We start from the raw sequence: 24,077 nt of genomic DNA, 5'->3' as shown, positions 1-24,077 counted from the left end.
TTCTGTCCCAAAGCCCACAAGCTGAAGCAATGATCTATAGTTTGGTGTCTGGACTTAAAACCCCTCTGTTACATTGGAACTATTCCGTCACCCTCAATCCAATTCTTCAATGAACTGAGAATAACTTTGGAGTATAATGTAGCATCTACATCCAGCAGGTTTATCAAGCAATAGTTGCCTGGTACATTCATCTCGCCTTTTTTATGTGTTGATTTAATTATTGCGCCCTTCCAGCTGGAAGGGTATGTATCAGTCTTGGATATGGTTAAAAAAAACTTTGAAAAAAAACATTGCCCACCACAATGGATTAGACTGGATATGTCAAGATTATTGGCTACATCTCATTTGTTGTTTAACTGCTGCCAACTCAACAAACTTAAGCATTCACATTTTCATAGCAATATTCTTTGTGTGGTTGCAATTTCCCACTTATAGGTGAACTAGCAGACCGCCCCAGCATTGCCTGGGGCAGAAAGGGGCTGGGGGCAGTACACCCGCTCCCGCCCGACCCCCTCCCGCCCCGACTCCCTCCCGCGCCGACTCCCTCCCGCCCCCACTCCTTCCGCCTGTCCCTCTGTGCACACCCGCTCCCGCCCCCCTCCCGTCCCGACTCCCTCCCGCCCTGATTTCAATGAGCCTTTACTTTACCTGAGCTGCCGCTCCTTCCCGCGATCTTCACTTCACCGCCGCTCCTCTTTGCCATGACGCGCCCGCGCTCCTCACTTCACCGCCGCTCCTCATCATCACGCACGTCGCGGCCAGTGCTACGTCGCGGCCAGAGCAGCGTCGCGGCCGGCGCTACTTTCAGGGCACTACTTTTTTTTTAAAGTTATTTTTTTAAATGTACGTTTTTTTTTTTTTATAGCCTATGTCCATCTGCACACCCTGAAAATTTCTACAATGTATCGGGTGTGTGGATTGGCGCTGTGGTTCCCGAGTTTACCTGGCTCAAAGGTGCGTGTTCTCTCTTTATAATAGTAGTATAGATTTGCATTAATTTTAAGTATTTGAAAATCAAAGAGTCTTGGCACTTAATATGCTACTTACTAGAGGGTGCACTCTTTGACGTCACAGATATGACACTTACACAACTATATCTGATATACCATGTTTAATGCAGCGAGAAGCAGGAAAGGCCAGGGGAGTAACGATCAAGGTTAGTCTTCTTTCTTATATATTTGGGATACATAGTACAAGGATGTATCCTAAAGGGAGACATTAAAATAGGGAGAGGTTGGGTAATTGCGACTGTTCTACTTACATAAGGATTGATACTCTTCACCTGTGGAAAGATGTTCTTAAGACAGGAAGTACTTCCACGGAGTGGTGCACTCAGCCAGGGTTCAAGGCTGTTCCTACAATGTTCTTACATCAGACGCCGATTGTACTGAGAGAATAACATTGAGGTTGTGCAGAGGTGCTCTCAAGCACAGGAATCTTCTGGCTTACAACATGATAATGACTTTAGTATATTTACCCTTTCATACTTATACTTTATGGTCGTGGATTTGCGTTGCTGTGCACACCTGTGTGCTGATCGCACTGTACATTTGCCCCCCCCCCCCAGTTGAGGAACTACGTGGACACCCCCATACGCTAGTCACCTGGAGGCTGATGAAGACGATTTCCAGACACGGGAAGATGATGTCTATCGTGGACTTACACCCAAGGCGATTGACTTCAAAACCAATATTGAACACGGCCAGCATCAGACTGCAAGTTCCAAACAGAACCAAGGAACCTAGAGACAAATATGGAGAGAGCGGACATCAGAACAATGACCTGCAGAGATTCCAAACACCAAAGTGATTCAAAAACAAGGGCAGGTGGTGCAAAGCAGCAGGAACTGTACAAGAGCACGACAGAAGCTGTTGCTCCTAAATGGGGCAGGTAATCTAGAAGGAAACAGAAGATACAACAACGAACTAAAACCAACCAGAGATTGCAAGCCAAGTACCTAGAGACAAGTAGGGAGACACCGGAACAAGAACAGTGAAAGACAGGAGGCATCAGAGGGAACCAGACCTAGAGGTAAGGCAAAAGTGGAAGGAGGATAACAGAGCGATAATATCAAGAGACTCCCTTCACCAGGGGAAACAGGGATCCAAAGAGCACTTCTGCAACTAAAGTGAAAAAATGTTTTTAGGCGCTAAGAGGCAACATAAACACTTTTCTTGCCTAAGTAAACTGGTGTGTAGAAGGGAGCTTGATTTTTGCCTTCGGTGCATCCATACTCTTGGATGCAAGAGTACATTGTTCAATGGTAAAAAATTGTAATCCCCTATACTCCCATCAAATGGAGCAAGAGATGGCATTGATCCTGTTTCTAGGCCATCTGTTAGGAGCCAGCTTTCACATAAAGCTAGGCTGGGCACAGTAAGAGAATCACTAAGCCCGCAGGCTATCAGTATACTTATTGCAAGATTGTGAGATCTCATTCCCGGATTTGGCCACTCCACCGTATTTCAGAGGAAGATGGTTGTATATTACTACCTCAGTCTCCACAACTTTAATGGTGCAACTGCATGTTGTCTACTATACTGGCAGCAACTACTTCATTGAGAAAAGTTATTCGTGTATTTTACTGATACTATTAATGTATTTCACTGCAACCTCATTTTCACAACAGCTACTTCGACATTTTTAAATTAAAATAAAATAAATAACATTACTTTAATTTATTTTCCTTTAACTATAATACAACCCTAACTCTCATCGCTGATTATTAAAATATAATTCTATTTTCAATAAGGAACCCTAACACTTACCTAATTTAATAACATTAAGTAAAATAACATAAGATTAGGTATCTCTATTATCTATTTATTGTAAATGAAATTAAATGGAACCTATAATTAATAGCTAAAATATTTAATATATCCCTTTTACTTTCACTCCCACAAACACTAGTCTGACTGCAAATTTTAATTAACTTATAATAAATTAAATTAAAACTTTAATCTAAACCTTAATTATTTTAGATGGGAATAATTTCAAATCAATAAGAAATCATAATTTCATTAAATTAAGTTCATATCTTTGACCTCAATCTACAATGTACTTCACATATATTAAATCTAATTAACTAAAAGAAAACAATAGTAAACTATCACTGTTAACTCTATCCCTTACCCTTAGTTAGAATTATTTGACATATTTTCTAAATACGTAACAAGAACCCTAACTTAATTTAAATTAATATAAAACATCAAATCAGATAAATATCCTTCGCCCCAATTAAGTTACAATAAATAAAGGTACATAATTTACCATAGCTCTTAAGTAATGGCACTTAAAGTTGATTGAATTAAATAGGTATCCATAGTCATTATTTTACTTTAAATTGAATTAAAGTAAATTTAATTACACTACATTGAAGTTTAAAGAATAGGGATTATACTTACCTAAACATTTTTGTGGCATTCTCTGTAATAGTGACATTGATGAAAATCAGTAACACAACCAAGAAAGAGGAGAAGGGTAAGCTGTGTCATGTCCATCCAGAAAGTCAGCTCAATCACAGAAATGGGTAATGTGGCGTTAATGACAAATGAAAAAAAATTCAAATATTGTACTGTTTCCTAATATTCTTGGAACAGTGAGGAATCTAAAATTCGGATGTCACTTGACTTCTACCACATCTGGGGAAAGTCATCATTTATGGAAGAGTAAACCTCACACACATAATAGTGTCATGCTTCATCATCGCCATCCTCGCCCCACCCTGGTAGGTCAATGCCATCAGGGTGGACTCTACCAACTCGAAGAATGTAATGGAAGGAGGGAGTTCTTAGATAAAAACTACTGGATAAAAAGAGAAAGATACAGATTAACTAAAAATACCTTCGTGTTCCAAGGTTATTACCTTTATTCAAGAGGACACCGGGTATATCTAAAACCAATCGTGGACTGGTATGTTGATAACAATTGCTCAGACCCGTCTACCATCTGCCAAAATGTTTTTGCACATTGCTGGTAGCCTAGACGGTCTCGGGCATCATTCATGGCTAATGGATCCCTAAAACTTGTTGCTGTGGCTCTACTAGTCACTGACACACAATGCTAATAAAGGTGTGAGCTACCTTTTAACCCAGGTGAGTCGTACCTGGAGCTGGACAATGATTTTTTTCACTCCTACTTGAGAGCAATTAACAAACACATGCATATTTAAATATAACATATAGGGAAAAGAAGCCTATTTTAGAGTTAACATGTTAAAAAAGGAGAGTCTTACCTACATCAAGGTAGTCGTGCACATGCAATGTCACGGCACACCACTGTAAAAATTCAGACCTGAAAAACTGTGAAAGGGTTAAATAGCCCTCACAAGCATACAAGTGTGCTATACCTTTAGCAGTGTGATAAACACTAATTATCCTTAAAATGGAGAAACCTATTCCATACCATAGACTTTAGGGCATACCGACATCCTGGTCATGGAGGGGGTGGTGTCCTTTGTAGTCACACACTAGTTTAAGGATGATAAAACGTTAGTCCTATCCTACGCCCCCAGCAACACAATGCATACCCTTTTAATGCAGAAAACTGTGTTAAAGTGAACAATATTTACAAGGCAGCATTAAGCCAAAAAAAGTGGCTTAGTTCTACCTGGTATATATGGAGCAGGCTCTTGCGCCATCAGAGCGTCACAAAAAGTGACGCACCGGCTGGGCAAGGGCCTTATAATTATTCCCCAAAGTGTGTGACACGGCTGGCTGAATCACTATGTAGGCACGCGCACCACGCATGTGCACCTAAAAAATGACGAGGTCACTTTTGTTATTTTTTGGTTGCTTATCTGAGTAAGATGGATAACTAAAATGAAAAAAAGTGCTCCTGCACCTGTTCTGCCGCCATGAGTGGGATAGCTATGGTGAAGATGAAAAATATGGATAGAAGATACTTCTTCTGGACTATGCAAGAAATGAGATTTATAAACTATTCCAGAGGATGTTGAAGGCTACGAGGAGGCTCCACCATTAGAAGCTCACTTTAACCCAGAACTCAACCCTGGGAATTAGCTATTAGGTCTCTGCGAAACTCAACTGTATTTTGTATTTTGTATGTGTTATTTGTAAAGCGCAACTATCGCTCCGAAAGGAGCATCCTGGCGCTGAAGAACTTTAGTGTACATGGGTGGGTTTATATTGCCGCCATAACAAAGGGATCAGACAGACTGAAAATCCAAGTCTTCAGTTGTTTTCTGAAGACTGATTCTTGCTCTAAAAGTCTGAGATCCTTGGGCATTGCATTCCATGCCTTAGAGTCCAGGATAGTCAGAGTTTTTCCTCCCTTAGTTTTATAATGGAATCTGGGCACCATCACCAGGTTGCCCCCTGATGATCTCAGTTTTCTGGGTGGGTTATAACAAGTAAATCGCCTGGTAAGATACCTCGGACCTGTGTGATTAAGAGCTCTAAATGTTATCATCAAGATTTTAAACAAGATCCTTTTGTACAAGGGTAACCAGTGTAAGTTCTTAAGGGCCTGAGAAGCTGAGGCGCGTCTCGGTAGTTTCAAAACCAATCTGGCCGCAGCGTGTTGCACGCTCTGAAGCTTCTTCAGTGTTGCCTTCTTTCCCCCGGCCATCAATCCATTACAATAGTCCAGCCGGGAGAGTATTAGAGCAACTGCCACCGCCTTCCTAGAGTCCATTGGAAGGAAGTCAAAGAACTTTTTTAATGGTTTAATAGTGCCGAAGCAACTCCCTGCCACATTTCTCACATGCTGGTCAAAGGTGAGTGCGGAGTCAAATATGACTCCCAAATTTCTGGCTGATTCCACAGCCTGGGGCGGGATGGGAGAGCCATCTGGCCAACATTTGCTGGGACAAAAATGCACATTTTTCCCAAGGGGAGAATCTCAGTCTTATTAGTGTTGCATTTTAAGTGGTTTTTATCCATCCATTGAAATACTTCTGTCAGGCAGTTCTTTAAATTCTGTTCGGCCTCATTCGAGTTCTTTTCAAGGGGCACAATTAATTGAGTGTCATCGGCATATGAAGTAACTAAAATGCCGTATGACTCAATTAGAGTAATGAGGGGAATCATATAAATATTAAATAATAGGGGGCTCAAAATCGAGCCCTGAGGGACTCCTGAAGGTACCTTCTTTTCCTCTGAGAGGAAGGGACCCAGAGCAGTGATTTGAGATCTATCTGTCAGAAATGAAGTAATCCACGCTAGGGCCATGTCTGTAATCCCATTCTCTCTCAGCCTGCTGATCAGTATAGTATGAGAGATGGTGTCGAACGCCGCGGTGAGGTCTAATAAAATCAGAACTGCGCTTTTCCCCTCATCTTGTAGAAACTTAATTGAATCAGTAAGCTCAATGAGGGCCGTTTCCGTTGAGTGCCTGGGGCGGAACCCTGATTGTTGGGGATGGAGAATGTTACGAGTGTATACGTAGTCTTTTAGCTCACGATAGACCATCTGTTCCGTTATCTTGCCCAGGACTGGAAGGAGAGATATTGGACGCAAATTAGACAGGTCCGTTGGGGATTTATTAGACTTTTTCATTAGGGGCTTAAGTGTTGCTGTTTTCCAATCGAGTGAGACCGTTCCTGAGCTAAGTGACGTGTTAACGATTTCATTAATGGTGGGATTAATCACATCAATAATCTGGTGGAGTATCCGTGGAGGACATGAGTCCGATGGAGCCCCTGATTTGCAGGCCAGAATAGCGCCCCGGGATTAGAGCAACGATACCGGCTTAAATGCACTAAGAGAGTGAGCCCTAGCCTCACCCTTGTCGAAATTACTCAACCGGGGAGGGGTTGAAAAATCTCTCTGGATCCGTTCAATCTTCATCTCAAAATAGTCTGAAATTTGATTGCTGAAGGTCAAAGAGGGCGGGATTTCAGGCTGAAGGGATTTAGGATGAGTGAAAGATTTGACGATGGAAAATACCTTTTTTTGCTTTTGATGTGCTTCTTTGATAGCTTTTATATAATATTCCTTTTTCGCTATTTTAATGCTGGAGTGATATAGTCTTCTTTGTTGGATACAGAAGACTTTGGCTGTGTGGTCATACGTTTTACGCCACTTTCGTTCACTTTGTTTACACAATAAGTGTTTCTCTGCCAGTGTTGGTGAGAACCAAGGTGCATTATGCTTTCCTCTTCGCTCTTTACCAGGTGGACGTTTTGGAGGTGCCCGTTCTTTAGAAACCTGGTTCATCCAGGTATGGAAGAGTTTGGAGTCTTGTGTTACGTCTCCAGTCATAATCGGGATTTGTGATTGGTGAATGGGAACAGCCTTCAAACTTTCCTCCACTATCCTCCAATTGACATTCGTAGGAGGTTGATGGTTGACATGTATCGGCTTACGAATACGACAAATACAGATATTAAAAGGAATAAGACTGTGGTCTGTCCAGATTTGCGGGATGGGTATCTGGACCTCCAGGGAGTGGAAATTGGAACAAACACCATCTAGTGTGTGTCCGGCGCAGTGAGTAGGTGCGCCTACCATCTGGTGTAAGCCAAAGATCTCTAAAGTCTGCTGAAGATTGAGGGCTTGGGCATCTGTTTTAGATTCTAACTGTAGGTTGAAATCACCTAACAGTGTGAAATGAGGGTAACGTAGTAGGAGCTGTCCTAGGGAGTCACTCAGTGAGTCCAAAAATGTGGTAGCACTTCCTGGGGAGGGGCGGTAGATTAGGCCTCCAGAAAAAGATGTAGATGCGTTTAGCATAATGGAAAAGCCCATGCTTTCTGCCCTTTTAAGGGAGTCTAAGTTGAACGTATGAAACTTAATCGTAGATCTAAGAACCACGGCTACCCCTCCCCCTCTTCCCGTCGGCCTGTCTTGCCTCAGAATAGTAAAACCCGAGGGAAGAGCGGTCGCTAGATCAGGGTTGCTGTTATCATTCAGCCAAGTTTCGGTAATAAAAAGAATATCCAAGTTCAGATCAAGGATTAAATCCTTGATGTCTTGGCTATGGCTGCACATGGAACGCGCATTAATAAGTCCCCCTTTAAAGATAGAGGTTCCCATTAGGGGCACATCAGGATGGCATATCATTTCCGGGACCAGCCCGGGTATGGTGCATTTACAGGTGTTGCAAGAAAAAGGGCCCCTTATTTGTTCCGTGCTAGTGACACATGGACAGTTCTTACATGAGTTCAATGTGAGGAGCTCACTTGCCTGTAAAGTTATGGGGGGAAGGATTTGGTCATCATGTCCTGCGCCTGTCGCGGTCTTGGTGCGGACGGGCGCAGACGGGCTTGCTTTTGACGCGCCGTCGGCGAGCCCCCTGCGCGTACGTGCCCCGGAGTTCATTATATAATGGAGGAGGGGGGTGGGAGGCGTCCAACAACTGGTGCGCTACTCTCCTTTCCGCCCCAAGATGGCGGCAAGCCCTGACTCCCACCGCGTCCTCGTCTACTTGGCTGCGCGTGGAGCAGGGACCAAAGTGCGGTGCAGAAGAAGGTGACTAATGTAATTAAAATATCCAAATCGTCCCAGAGAAAGAATTAAAACGAGTTATTAAAATTTTATACAATGTTAAAAAACGTGACTGCCTCGACCCCCGGCTTTCCGTCTCAGGGGATAGTGGTACAAAGAGTTCTGAAGAGAGGGAATGATGGACAACTTTGATGGAAGATCGAGGGAGCTCGTAAGTGCTTTCTCCGAGGCGAACATGAGGAGGAGTTGGTGCAAATAATCTAAGGGTACAAGTAAAAAGGATTACGGTGATCAATACTCTGAGAGCCCACACGAGCCAACAAACAACGAGCTGCATAAAAACTCACACACTCTCACAGACCCGGAAGGAACTGAACCCGACCCATATTGCCATACAAAAGGAGCCCATACACTTTTCATTTGTTACCATAGACAGCAGTGACTAAATAAAGCCAAGGCTCCTACCAAATAACACTGTGCTTAAATGTGTGGGCCTAGCAGTTAACAGAGACTTGACAGACACTGTGGCTGTGACGTACATGGGAATGAGGTGCACCCCATTCAAGAAAAAAGGTGCGGAGCAAGTGGACCCCAGAACCCTCTTGCAAGTGTTTGTCATGCTTTGTGCTCCTAGCACCGAATGGGAAGTATGGCTTGCAACCTACAATAATTTCCACAATCACTGAAAACCATTGCAAGTTGCCCTACACACACCTTGTCTGTCTCTCCAAGATCCTGTGTAGAAGGAATACATATTTATCATTTTGGTGGTAGAGAGAAGCAGGAAAAAAGCAGTCCCATCCAACGTGCACGTTCCTGGTACCCACATTTGGTGTAGAAGCTCTCATCGATATTGGGGCATAAGTAAACTTCATGAACAAAGTACAATACTTGCATCTAAAGTCTGATCCAAAACAACATCTCAATATTTGCCAATGTTGGCATGGAAGCCGTGCTGTAGCAGAACCATGGCAGAGATCAGGTCATAGTCAACTACCACATGAATGAATACGTACTGGCACCATGATCAGCTGCTGCAACTCAGAGACACCGAAGCTCATTCACTTTGCACTGAAAATGAAGATCTGGAAAGTCACCAGCCTTCTGCGAGCATAAAAAGACGTTTTCAGACCACGCACAGCTCATGAATACGATGGTTCACCTGCACTGTGACCCAACCATCAGACCGGTAACCCTTTGACACCGACAGGTACCTTTACATGTGAACTCAGGTGTAGGCAGTTCTAATGGAGCTTGAAGATAATGGAGGGAGTAAAAAGTGGCTAGTCTATACATGCCAGCAACCCCATTTCAGGCGGGATATTCCTGATTTTTGAAGCAACATGCGGTGTTATTTTTAGCTGTCTCCTGCCTAAAAGTGCCTCTGCTTCAATATAAATCTCCCACTTTCCCGTTCTAAAATGTTGGCATGTGTGCCATGCCGCGGATTTTCAACACCACCCAGTTGAAGTAATCAGTAGCTGTCTAAATCTGCATCAACATGTAGCTCCCAAGCAACGTGATTTAAAGAGAAAACCATTTGACACCCATCATTGATGACCTGTTGACAAATCGGTATGGAATACAGTGATTTTAAAAACTTCTATTACCAATTAAAACTTTATGAGTCCAGCAGGAAACGAACGACTTTCTCAATATATTGAGCTACAGCAGTAGCAGGGACTGAACTTTGGAATGTTGTTAGTGGCGGAAGTATGTCAAAATTACATCCAAAAGGCCTTGTTAGGGCTTTGGGACATAAAGAATGTCAGTGATGATACCCCACCAACATTTCCTAACTGCATGCTTGTCTGGAATGAATATTACAGCGTCATCATAGAATTCACTACCCTGAACCTGGCCACCAGTACTGACTGACAAATATCTGGACGGAGTAACACAACAGAAGAAAAGCACTGAGTTTAGAGTTGACTGTCTGGGGCCTCTACTACCTAGTAAACACACTCCTCTAGGCCAACAACCTGACAAGCGGGCACCTGTTGCCTTCACCAGCAGACCTCTGAGGCGCAGAGAATCAAGAGACACTCCTAGTTTTTGATGAAATGGGGGTATCAACACTTTCATGTGTACCACTATGGCCACAGGTTCATTGTGGTTACAGACCAGAGGCCACTCATATCCCTTTGCCAAAGTACATGTTTTCCCCAGCAATGCATAACAGAGAAATGAGACCTACAACTTCAAGTATACAACTTCATGAATAATATTGTCCTCCTATCGCAGCACCCACCATGCTGACCTCTCAGGTAGACAGGAATGGAGAATGTCTCATCACAGAGAGTACCTGTCTAGATGCCTGAACAGAACTATAGAAGCCATCTGGAAACATGAATAGCTTTCGGTGTGGTTGCGGGGGACACCACAATTTTGACACACCAAAATTGACCTCAAACAAAATGGCCACAATTCGATAATTCGACTGTGTTAAACCTCAATTTCATGATTCAATGTGTCCTCGAGTTAAGGAGCCTGTCCACACATCAAATATATTAGAAATGCAGTGAATAAAGTAGAAAGACCCACTCAATAACTGAGCAGACTGGTCAGCAGACTAATTAAATGTTTTATTACAACATTCAAAAGTAGGGCAATACAGGGTCAATGCCATGAAAGCTATCGGTGAACAGGGCAAATAAAAAGGAATGTAAAATCATAAAATAGGGTAAATCCCAAGTGGGCAGCAACATTGTGAAAGAAATGGGCAGCATCTCTAGTAGAAAAGGAAATCTAGAAGAAAGACTTTGAAGAAATAGTTGCAGTTTTGTGACTGAGCAGAGGAAGTTGATCGAAAATAGCATTAACAATGACAATGGAAATAAACAAATAATATTCTACTTGACTCTGCTGCAGAAATGACAAGTGAGATATGCATTGGGAAGACAAAGGCGACATCCATTTAGTAAATTATGGCGACAGAGCTAAATATTAGGCCTACTTAATTAACAAGGGTCAGGAAAACACACTTTTACAAATCATAGAAAATTTGTTTCAAAAGCAACATTACTATATTAGGGTGTATCTGTGTAGAATGTCTGATGTTACAATGACATACATTACCACGCAGTAGGTTACAACGCGGACGTTACATCGTCCGCGTTACCACTCATGGCTTTACATCGCAAGTCGTTTCTACGACTTGCACTAGATGGCGCACTAGACTTAGGAATAGTATAAATAACTATTCCTACTCCAGTTCGCGCAACAGTAGGGAATGTGTTGGATTTAAAATACAACACATTCCTTGGTGTTGCGTGCCATCTAGCGCAAGTCGTAGAAATGACTTGCGATGTAATGCCATGCGTGGTAACAACGCGGACGATGTAACGTCCGCGTTGTTACCTACCCGTGTCGTATTGACAGCGTTATAAACGCTGTTTTCCGTATGGGGAATAGAGTGTGAAACTTCATCCTGCACATTGTTAATGATGTACAAAAACTTGGATGTAAAATGCGCAAACAAGGTTTACACAGGCAGTGATACAAGCCATGTAGACTAATGAATAAAAGCTGCTCCACGGTCTCTGACATTGAGATGCCCATGCCCAAAGTGCATTAGAGTTATGTGTATAACCAGGAACAATTGACATGTTTTTAGGCCGGAAAGGTTTATATTATGTATAGCTGATGTATATATGTCACAAACACCTCTTCCCTGTCCTCCACCCACACGTTATCACCTGATTCCCTACCTTCCATCTTCTTTCTATATCAAGAGCACTGTAAATACGTATCGCACTTTGACTTTGCTGTTGCCAATAAGAACTAATGCTATGAATGAAAATTGCAATAGATGCCTAGGATCAAGAAAATAAATTGAATTTATGGTTTTCATGAAAGACTGGTGAATACGATATGATTTACTGTCCATTCCAAGTGTTGCTACCGTGACCACTTACCTATTGTACTGCAATACTGACCCAGGTCAGGTCGTTTTTTGTGGGTTACCCCCTTAATACTTAATAAAGCACATTCAAGGCACTGTGAAAGACGTGTCCCAAACCGCACCTGACAGACGAAGTAGTGGTTCTAGAGAAAACTACATAGTAATCCTGACTTTGCTTATTTCTTGCACAATCCAGCTGGCACAGTAAGACATTAAGGGCATAGTTAAAATGAATGCCAAATTTTGAGAAAAACTTTGGTTCAGATGACCTAAATAACTTATGTTCTTTCTGCCAGGCATCAGCGAATGTCAATCCCCCATCATCAGTTATTAGTATATAAGATTTCAGTGAACAGTGGGTCAAATTAAGAAAGAACTTCTGAGGCACCCCTGTTTGTCTACAATTGTTAGTCCTGCATAAAATATCTTGTGGTGAAGATGGCAAATTCTACATGGTTCCAAATCTTGGCTCCCAAACTTGAAATAATAATCTATTGGACCCACACCCCTTTAAAAGCTCAGGAGATAGCCAGAGTGTTTGCTGAGGACAAGGAAGGTATGCACTCCACCCATTACTTTCCTAAAGACTTATCGACTATGAACTTTATTGAACAGATACCCAAATATCAGACCAGTGCTTAATTTGTGCCAGAGTTTTCAGGTGCTCGGTACCAGCACTTTTTTCTTAACCCCTGCACATACAAATGACAGTCTACCACATGCCGGTGCTGTCCATTTATTTTTAAAAAGAGTACTTTACCAGCAAATTTAACAATTCAATATGTATAAGAAAGGTAATACCACCAGTGTATCCTGGCCATTCTCACAGGTTATAGTGCCCTGGTATAGGCCACATTGTCACGTTTGTAGGAGGGTAAATGTTGGTAGTTAGAGTCGATATTGGAATTTGGCAGCATTAGCATTGACAGTGGATGGTGCAAGCTACAGTGGCTCTCTGAGAAAACTCTTGGGACCTAGCACTTATGGTTTGTTTTACAAATACAGCAGAAAATCAGACTCTTCAGTTTGTTTGTTTATGCTGTGTTTTAAAATACAGGGCAGGTTGGGGGGATGTTGTGTACTGTCTGGTGCCCACTAAAGACACTTACCATTCTCCCAGTGACAATTTGACCTTTATTAAGAATTTTGGGAATAGTATCACTACTCAATTTACCTGTTCAGGCTCAAACCTCTTCATAGATCATTTAAACCTTCACTGGGGTGATAACAAAGATTCTGCAGTAAATATATTATACTCATTTCACTCTGGTAATGATCTCTTACAAAGCCGCCTTAAACCTACTCAGAGAAAGAGCTCTATACTGGACATCATTATCTCAAAAGGTGTCTAGATTACTGTGGAAGATCCAACATTCTTTGATATGGACAACATGCAAAGCGCTACATAAATCAAGAGTCACCATCTTTCAAACAAAAAAAGCCATTGAATTGAAACATATGGAAGTTATTTTAAAGTGACCATTTAGCGTCGACGGCCACCACATGACTCATAACTCTATATAAAAGAGGGTGAGGATTTTGTCATGCCATACAAGGGTTTTTGAAATTGACTAAGTGAGCACATCTAATTGCTAATTGATAAACAACATATAGGTTTAGGTTGTGGTACCCTCAGGCACACTAAGTTCACGTAGTAAAGTGATAGACACATAGAAGAAAATAACATTGTGGATTTTTTAAACCAAGCCCATGCAGGATTGTTAGTGTGTGTTGTAATTCTTTATAAGCAATTTTGAACTACAATAACATCATAGGAACATCAGCATCGGCCACTTAGATACAATGACCACATTACATATTACAGCAAAACATTGTGTGGAACATGCCTCTTGGAAAATGAGGAAAGTTTTCAAGAGGAAGGTGATAGGGCGGGGGGGGGGGGAGATATAGGAAGAAAGAGAGGGAAGAGGGAGGAAAAGATGTAACTATTTCAACCTTTCAGTTGTTAGATGTGCCTTGTAGAAGTGTGGGTGAGGGAGGGTTGGAAATGACGTGACAACGATTACATATTATAGGGGGCCATGTCATGACTGATCAAATCGCACAAGGATTGTGCTGGATCCTAGGCACAAGGAGGGTGGGAGGCTATGCCCCGAGTGTATAAGTCTATGGAGAGGTGTAACCAGGGGCGGTGGGTGACATTTGAAAGTGGTGGGGCGCAAAGTGATTTGCATACTGCACCGTAGTGAGCGAGCGCAGCGAGCGAGCCAGAACCCCAAAAGGGGGATTTAGAGGGATAACCCGCCAAGAAAATTTTGAAAAAAAAGAAGAAAAATCGTGCATTTTCAAGCAAATTTGAGAAAGCAGGAAGGTTAATAAAGCAATTGTGAAAGTGCAGTTATTACATTAATAGATGGCATAACATAGGTAGCTGCTTATTCAGTATAACCAGAGAGCTTCATACATTCCGTCCTATTACGCTCAGGTGCTGAATTCAGACTATAAGACTTTCATGAAAATCTTAGCTCTAAGAGTGGAAGAAGTTGCACAGCAGTTGGGAAACAGCCTTCACAAAGCATTGGGAACCACGCCTTACCTTTACCACGTTTCCATTAGAACGCATGTGACTTTATCACGCATGTCTTTCCACACAGATTATAGTATTTAGGTGAAACAAAATGTACTTAATATGCCATTTGATCATTAAAATCTGTTTAGTCCCCAAATAGGAACAAAAACTAGAAAACTTTATAACCCATAGGCTACAGGAACGCCTGCTGCTATTTCACTACTGGGACCACAAAAATAGGCTAGGTCTGCCAGACTGCCAACGCACCTCCATATATAGGCCAACAACTGATTTTTCTATTTTTTGTTTTATATAGTGCGAACTAGAACTGAGACATCGGGTATCAGAGCGCTTTACATGATCACCAGTTTCGTTACAGATGGGCACATTTATTTTTGTTAGGCTCGGGGAGATTAAATGATTTGCCCAGAATCACAGGATGTTGAGCGTTGTTGCCAAGACTCGAAACCGGTTCCCCAGCTTCGCGGTCAACTGCTCTGGCTGTAAGGCTACATCCTCTCCCCTCATTGTTAAACTCCAGGTGATTGCTTCCTCCTTCTTGTAAGAATCTAGAAAGATATAAGGCCACAGTCGGATTCAAAATAATTAGGACAGTCTTGAACTTCTGAGCGTGGCCCTCTCACACGTGGACTCACCACAAAACCTCTCTGTCCCACTCTGATTTAGTAGACACCCCACTACCAGGCTCCTCTATAGCTCTTGCTGCTCCTCCTTTCTCATCCTTGAGATTGGCTTGCTCCCCCAACTCATATTCCTCCGGTCCTCTGTCGACCCCTCCCTGTTTCTTTAAAAATGTTTTTGTTTATTTGTTTTTACTTTTCAGGAGGACACCGAGCTGCAATTTGCTACCAGGCCACTTCTTTCCCTAAATTAACTATCTCTCACCTTTATTTTTAGAATTTACCTCAACCTTAGAATCTGCTATCATGCAACTGTAAATGAAAATAAAGTGGATGCTGTTTCACGACGTATGTGCGCACATACATACATCATCAGGGTTCAAAAGCAAGACCTGTTGGTTTTGCCATTGCGTTTTGAATAAGTCTTCAGATAATAATTGTTTGATTCCCTCAAATGGTAGCTACTGTTAGAATAATCAATTCAATCCACGTCTGATGTTCACTACTTCCAGCCCTTGAGGTGGTGGTGTTCCATTTTACACAAAGTTACTAATTGACTGCAGGTCTTACACACAGGGAAACTGGAATTATGTAATTGTGCGACAGCAACGTTGTTCGCATAGTTCTAGATTTGCTGCATTTACCATATAGGCCCACAACCTAGATATTTTCCTGAAAAAACAATATAATAGCCTCTGTATATTTCGAAGAATGGCGCTTCCTTCCAACATATTAACTCTTTGCTTTAGTCTTATTATTATCATACGTATTTTCTCAAATTGAGAGAGATTAATTAGCTGAGCATGCAATTACAATCGGAAACTGGCTGCATACAAATCTTTGTAGTAAGGGCATTGCGGTCATGTAAAGCGCTCCACTATATGAAAATAAAAAAACATTATTTATTTTTCCCACATACTCAGTTCTCGCTGCTTCTTCATATGGACAAATCACTTGATCACGACGACGCAATCAGGCCTTCTGTTTTTTGTTGTTGTATTTAGCGCAAACTTAACCCGAAAGTATTGGAGCGCTTTCAACGAGCACTAGTTACATTACACAAGGACACATGTTTTTTGTAGGCACGAGGAGGATGTGTTGCCCAGAATCACAGGATGTTTGACTTGACGCCGCGATTCGAGCGAGGTTCCGCAGCTCCAAGTTCTGCAGGCCTGACCGCTACCCTACATTCTAATCTCGTGTCTGACTGGCTGTAGGTTGAAATGTAATCTCAACATATATAAAGTGAAAAATCTTGGCCTTTGTCTCTCACTCGCTATTAACACTTTCTGACCGGATGGTTCTTCTCTTATGCAGGTCTCACCCTATGGCACTCATCACCTACGAAGTTCCCACTCACTGACAGTCCCAGTTCACTCCATGGTATTTATTCCCTTCATGCCACTCTCATAAAATGTGTCTCTCAGTCTGCACTTTAGCTAAACTCTGTCACCCCAGCAACAATCACCCTACCTCTCTCCGAAGCGCCTCTCACTATGCCCGAACACACTATGCTTCTCTTATTCTAGGCCTCTCTCACCTTAATTGTCACTCCAAGGTTATATGAGCCCTCCTAAAGATCTCCAATCAATTAAACCTGCTTCCTGGTGGGCGGGAATGAGACAAAACAGGTGGATTACTGCAAACAAGCCTTGGCACAGGCAATGGTTATGGCGCTTGTGGCATTGGTTTCCACAGCCTCAGTCACTCACGGGACGAGCACAGCACATACAGACAGCTGCCCTCATACTCATAAGAGGTGCGTGGTGGGAGTACTCATAGCTGACAGCAGCCGAACCACGGGGCCCACCCCTGGCACAAAAACACAAAGGGGGCACAGGGACAGTGTGTGCTTCCTTGTGCACACAGAACCGTGAGGAGCATGCAAACCAGCCAGGAGTGTGAAGCTGCTCCCCTCATTACACAGAGCAGTAGTGGCCAGAGCAGCCTCCGTGCACACTTCTTGTTACACGCAGCAGTGAAAGCATCGCACACATACACAGGACATTGGACAAGGCATTAGCAAGGCACACTTCCTCGCTTTTACAGAGCCGGCACATGTGCCGATTGCCGAAGTGGTGCTGTGCAACCTTCATCTCCTCATGGTGTGTGTGTGTGTGTGATGGTGTTTCATGTTTTACCGTATGTAGCAGCATGTTTGTGTTGCGGCGCGGACCAGGTACAGACTCCAGTTCAAACTTGGCGCCATTATTAATCGGGCCTGGCTGCCCTGCAGTGCCGCGGACCTTAAGGGAGCACGGAGGGCTTCTGCGCGAGAGTGAAGGTAGGCCTGCGCTGCAGTGTGCTTACAATGCCCACCATCGGATGGGGGGCACGGAGGTCAATCAGTCCTAGGTCCCTTGGCCGGGCAAGATGTATGAATGAGAAGCCAGTTGACAGCACAAGGGTCACCTCAGGCCTAGGCTGTCCCTCCCTTCTGCTTGCACTAATCCCATGGCGCATGAAAGTGAAACTGGAAAGGGAACCAAGACTGAAGTTCCCTGGTGACTGTGAGATCAGGCACGGTCCGGAGTAGCGCAGTGGCGCTGAAGAGAGTGGATGGATGTGCAGGCAGTGCATTGCGGTCTGTGTCACGTCACAGCGACAACATTGAGGATCCTCTGCAGCCCTCAATCCCACGCCCATGTTACTTACAGCAGGTGAATTGAAGGGCGGTGCGGTGCCCATGACTCTGCTGCTGCTTGTGTATGTGTGAGACCGTGATTGGAGCTTCTGAGTTCTGACATGATTAATTACTCACACGACTACCGAGGATTTTTTTCCAGATTCACTCACTCTTACTTTTTCACAGCAGCAGCAGAATGGATCGGATCTGGATCCCACGATTAGAGACGTCACCTACACACCAGCGGCTGAAGTAGGTCTGCTGACTGCTGCCTGCGCACAAGATTGGAACGTCACACCCCACCAGCAGCGCGCGCGTCCCGAAATTGCCAATCACTGCATGACTTCACATGAAGTCACACAGTGATTGGCATATGCAGTGTGGCTGCCACCACCCACGCGCGGCATCCAATGATGGATTGCCTGCCCTTCTGCCAGTGGGACCAGCCAATCCTGATGCTGCATGCACCGCCAGGATTGGCTGGGGGGGCACACTAACTACTCGCCCTGGCGCATTTGAAACCCCGGGGGCTGCTGCGGCCCGGCTAAAGCAGCATCCCCTCGGTCCCTCTATTACTCAGGTTACCAGCGCGCATGCTCGGGTTAGGTGCAAGCAAACAATCCTCATGCGCAGTGCTGCTGGCCTCCTGCTGTCACTCAAGCTGTGCAGCAGACCAGCCAGCCCCACCCCCTGCGCACTCTCTCCAATTCAATCGGGTGTGGCATGGGAAGGGAAGGATGTTAAATTTTGTCCACTTGTGATGAGCCTTGTAATAACTGGGGGCCTTCTCGTGGAATCGTGGGTGGGAGCCCATAAGCTGACGTGCTCGTTGCCAGGCCTTATGCATGGCTAATAGTACCGGGTTTGTGGGGTATTGAAGGCTTGCTCCCTATCCATATAGAGCAGAGAAGCCTAATCCTACAGAGAGCACTCATTGCAGTACATCAGAGGTACCTGTGAGCAAGTATGCTATTTGAGAGAGGTGCAGTGCGAGGGCAAAGTGTTCTTAGTCCCCCACAAGAATGGCGAGCCTTCAATTTAAGTGCGCCCAGACAGGGCCTCGAAGAGCCCCACAGGAAGGATTTTATCTTGAAGTCAATTAAGCCCAATGTGGCCAAATTTTCCTGTAAGGGAAGCATGCCCAAGGTGTGTAAGAAGCACGGAAGTGTGACCATGCATACAGCTTGTACCCTGCCCAACATAAAGAGTCTCAGCACCCTCCATTTGTCAAAGTTGCGTTGCATCTGGGTGAGCAGGGGGCTCATGTTGTCCGCGATCATCCAGGACACCCAAGTATTTGAGGCGCGAGGGTTGCCAATGAACGGAGAATCCATGATTGGCCGCCTTTGTGGTGCAGTCTGAGATAAGCAGTGCTACACTTTTGTCCCAATTTATTCTGAAGTCACAGAAGGATGAAAGGTCATTTATTATTTGAAGGAAAAACGGTAGGGAGCGGGGTAGGTCCGTAGGGATGAGCAGAATATCATCTGCGTATAGATAGAGTTTGGAATCTCCTATTAGGAGGGGCACTTCTGTGACCTTGGTCGATTGGCGTATGGTAGCTGCCAAGGGTTCCATAGCCAGGAGGAAAAGGAGTGGGAGAGAGGGGGCAGCCCTGGTACGTTCCCCGACAAATCGGAAACGGGTCAGAGATTAAACCCCCGCAGATTACATGGGCAGTGGGATTGTCGTATAGCAGCTGTACTTTGGCGATTAACTGATCTCTCAGTCTGACTCACACCATAATATTAAAAAGATAATCCCACTTGATGCAATCAAGTGCTTTCTTCACAAGTGACAATGCCAATGCATTGGTGTGGAGGTTTTTGGTGGCCCATAAAGTATGTGATAGGGTTCACATGTATTTCTGGAGGAACGACCAGGTACGAATCCCACTTTTATGTGGTGGACCAGAGAGGGGATGACTTTGCGGAGGCGGGACGCGTGAATACTGGCCAGTATTTTAATATCACAGTTCAGCAGTGATCTGGGACGATAACTGCCGCATAGTGTGGGTTTTTTCCCAGGCTTAGGTAAGACCGCAATCACTGCTTTATTAGAGAGGGGGCCTAAAGAGGACCTGTGTTCTGCTTCTTGAAAATGCCGCTTGAAGAGTATCGATCACACCATTCCCAACTCATCTGTAGAATTCCTCTGGGAAGCCGTCCTCACTGGGGGCCTTATGGTAGGGAAGGTTTGCTATTGCTTGCGCTGTTTCCCCCTTGTTGAAGTTCTCTACCTTCGTCCGTTAAGCGGGGAAGAGTCACCTCTGAAAGAAAAGTAGCCATTTTAGTTGTTTCGGCCAGTGCTCCAGGGGTGTAGAGGGTCTGGTAAAACTGAGCAAATTAGTTTACAATATCTTGAGGACGAGTGAGCGTTGCCCCACTGGCTGACTGTATTGCAGGTATGGCCATGGCAGCTTCCCTTTGGCGTAGCTGCGCTGCAAGTAGCCTCCCTGCCTTTTCTCCCTGCTCGTAATGACTTCCCATCATCCTTTGCAAGGCGTATTCAGCCTTTGAGGTAAAGAGGCTTTTTAGAGCCATTTGAGCCTGTTCTAAGGATTTATGGTGCTGCAGGGTCGGTTTATCTTTGTGTAGGCGGGTATAGGACGCAATGTCCTTTTCTACTTCCCTCTGTCGAGCCATTGTTTTCCTATTGGCCTGTGCCACTTCTTGCATGAGCTGACCTCGAATTGTAGCTTTTGCTGCAGCCCAGAGAATCCTACCCGAGTCCACAGATCCCTGGTTGGTGGCGAGATACCCATGTAGATGCTCACGCAGTTGAGATTTGCCTTGTTGAGTGCGGGGACGCTGTGTATTTGTGCGCCATGCTTTGCGGCCCGGACTGGCCAGTCCAACCTCTAATGAGAGGAAGACTGGTGAATGATCAGAGAATGCAGCTTCTAAGATGTGGGAATCCCGGATTAGTTGCACCACCCTCTGGGAGGCGAGAAAGTAATCCAGTCGAAAGAATGTGCCGTGGGTCGGGGAGGTGAATGTGTATTCTGCGTCAGTCGGGTAGCAGAGGCGCCAATGGTCCACCAGACCATTATCAGTCAGTATGTCGCCCATTTGAGCTATGTCCGAGGCATTGCCTCTGTCGAGGGTACCCGTTCTGTCTAGAACTGGGTCCCTTACCAGGTTCCTGTCATCACCAATGAGGTACTGTGAGGCATTTATTTCTACCAGGGGACGGTTCAGTTGAAGAAGAAATTCCGCACCAGTCGGGACATAAACTGATTCAACACAGACAGAGACCTCCCCTATATGTAGCCTCACAAACATGTATCGCCCATCTGTATATGTCCACGCCTTGGACACTGTAGCTGGAAGAGATTTGTATCTGAGAATTGCCACCCCACATTTCCTTGTGGGCATCGAATTTGGGGAGTCTCCCTTGCCCATGCTACTGTGAATCACCCTACCCACCCAATCCCTGCATAACTTATCAGACTCTGGAGCGTTAAGGTGTATTTCCTGTGGTAGTGCTATATCCACCCTCTATGATAGAAGGTAAGAGAGCACTTTTTTCCTCTATATGTAATGTGTTATACCGTGTACATTCCATGTTACAACGCATAGGGGGTGAGCCGCAGCCATGGTGTGGAGTCAAGGAGGGGTTGATGCTGATGTGCATGTGCCAAGTGCACTCTGTGGGGTGTATAACGCATTGGAGGGCAGCAGAGGTAGGTCCCACCTTTAGTGTGTGCGTGAGTGACGGGGTACCTGGGGTAATGTGGGGAGGGAGGGGAGGATAAGGGTTACAGGTAAAGACGCATGGATGCAGGAGTGTCTAGAGAAAAGGAGGAGGGGAGGGGAATTATACAAAGGGGAAAAGAAAGGGATGGGAGGAGGGAAGTAGGAAGGGAGAGAGAGAGGATGGGGTGAGGGAAAAAGTGTGGGCAAGGAAAAGATAGAGGGGTATGGGTTCCAGGCATGTGTGGGAGGTGTTTTACGAAGGCGCGCTAAGCTATAAATAGTGTGAACTGAAAGAACTCTTTTCGACCGCTATTATCGGAGGTAACAACGAGCAGACCCCATTTGGAATGCACCAACTCTGGAACTAAGGTTGCCTGTTTTATATGATCGCCCAAATGGCGCTTTGACCTACAGAACTACTTTAAGATTACATACAAAAAAGGAAATAGATGTCCTTACCTCGCGGTCCCATACTAAATCAACAACAAAAAGACCACATGGATTGAAAAAAATAAACTTTAATCAAGCGGATATTTGAGGCCAATATAGAGTCATGCAACTAGGAAGAAATTTTCATGAAAATATATGGATATATCTCTATTCAAACCTCTGAGCCCCATACGAAATTACCTGCTCCCAAGGGCATCAACATAAATTTACCAGTGTGCTATAAAGTTGACGCCATTAAAACAAAGCAGCTCCCATAGTGACAAGATTTTCCGTCTGTGTGTACAAAATTCCCCATTTCATGTCTTTATTAAATTTTTGTATATATGTTATGTACGAATGACGGTCACCTGACGAAGGCCTTTAGGCCGAAACGCGCGTAGTTCCATTCAACCGCATTGCCGTCATCCAATTCTCCAACGACTGGTTATATCGTATATCACCTTTTTTTGTTTAGTTTTCTGTTTTTACATATTTTTCCTGCACTGTTTCATTTGTAACATGTCTTATTTATGGAATTTGATTGTTATTTACAAGATTTATACATGTTTTTACTTGAAGATATAAAATCAATAAGAGACAAAAAAGAAAATATACCATAACTGAAATAAAAATAATTACATTTTTTTTTTATATATTACTGTTTCAGTAATTATTTGTTTGATGCTGTATAGTATATACAAATACATGTTTGTTTAGGGTCAGCATATATCTTTAGAGTTTGCTACGTTCTTTCTCTACATAGATGTGTGGGAGGTGTTACAGTCTGGTGATACAGCAGGGGGTGTAGATGCCGCAGTATAGGCTTTAGTGTACGGTCCAGGAAGAGTAGTGCGGCCTGTCTAGAAGTAGAGTGTAGGGTAAGGGAAGGATGGAGAGGGAGAGGAGGGGATAGGGCTGGGAAAGAGGGATTCGTGCCTGCAGGGCAGCGGCACTAAGGGTACTAAACCTTCGACTGCGGGTCTAAGCTCACTGGAGCGCCGTGGCATGACATGGCCCCTTCGGGAGGGCAGGGCCATAGCTAGGGCTAAGTGGAATAGTGTATATTTTATCATAATGGTGCAGGCTGGGGCACATGCCTTGTTGGCGGTAGAGTAAGGGCGGTGTTGAACATAAGATGTACCCAGATGCGATATGATAATGTGTTGCGTGATTGAGCCCGGAAGGGACACTAGGGAGGGAGAGTCATGTAATGGTAAGTGAGGCCGGAGGCAGTAACACAATTTAGAGTTCCAAAGTCAAGTAAAACATTTCTGCAGATAACGCATACTGCATATGCAACTAAGCAAATGAGCAAACAGTTATTACAGTAAATATTCTTAACACAGTAGGAGCGATACTCAGCTGTCCGAAGACTTCTTGAAGTTGCCTCCATCATCAAGTCTGGCCCTGGGATGAAAGGCCCAAACCAGGCCTCCTTTTGAACTCAGTCTGCATGCGGGGTGGGCTTCGAAGGAGAGCGGGACTTGTCTCTATGTTGTTCCTGGATGAAGGCAGTCAGTTTGTAGGGCCAAAGCTTTATCAGCATTTAAAGGAGAGGATGTAGCCTTATGGCTAGAACGGTCGACCTCGAAGCTAGGAAACCAGGTTCGAGTCTTGGCAACGACGCTCAACATCTTGTGATTCCGGGCAAATCACTTAATCTACCATGCCTAACAAAATCTGTAACGAAACTGGTGCTCATGTAAAGTGCTCTGATGCCCGATGTCTCGGGTCTAGTTCACACTATATATATAACTCTAAAAACAATCATGGGTGCGGGTGGCTCTCTCCCGATCCCTGCCGCAGTACCAGGATCCGCTTCAATTATGGCTTTTGCTGTC

At 44.2% G+C, this 24,077-nt stretch overlaps 1 protein-coding gene across 1 annotated transcript in view; it reads right to left on the bottom strand.

Moving 5' to 3' along the window:
- The window catches only part of OTOP3 (otopetrin 3), a 167,940-nt gene that overhangs the window by 70,645 nt on the left and 73,218 nt on the right, over positions 1 to 24,077 (bottom strand). The window contains exon 3 of the mRNA XM_078650818.1: positions 1,605 to 1,741. Coding sequence (XP_078506944.1) covers positions 1,605 to 1,741 — 137 coding nt within the window. The remainder of the gene's footprint in view (positions 1 to 1,604; positions 1,742 to 24,077) is intronic.

This window comes from Lissotriton helveticus, chromosome 7 (genome assembly GCF_964261635.1).
Source record: "Lissotriton helveticus chromosome 7, aLisHel1.1, whole genome shotgun sequence".
Taxonomy (NCBI): domain Eukaryota; kingdom Metazoa; phylum Chordata; class Amphibia; order Caudata; family Salamandridae; genus Lissotriton; species Lissotriton helveticus.
Note: the sequence above shows the minus strand (reverse complement) of the source record. Positions and strands in the feature narration are given on the sequence as shown.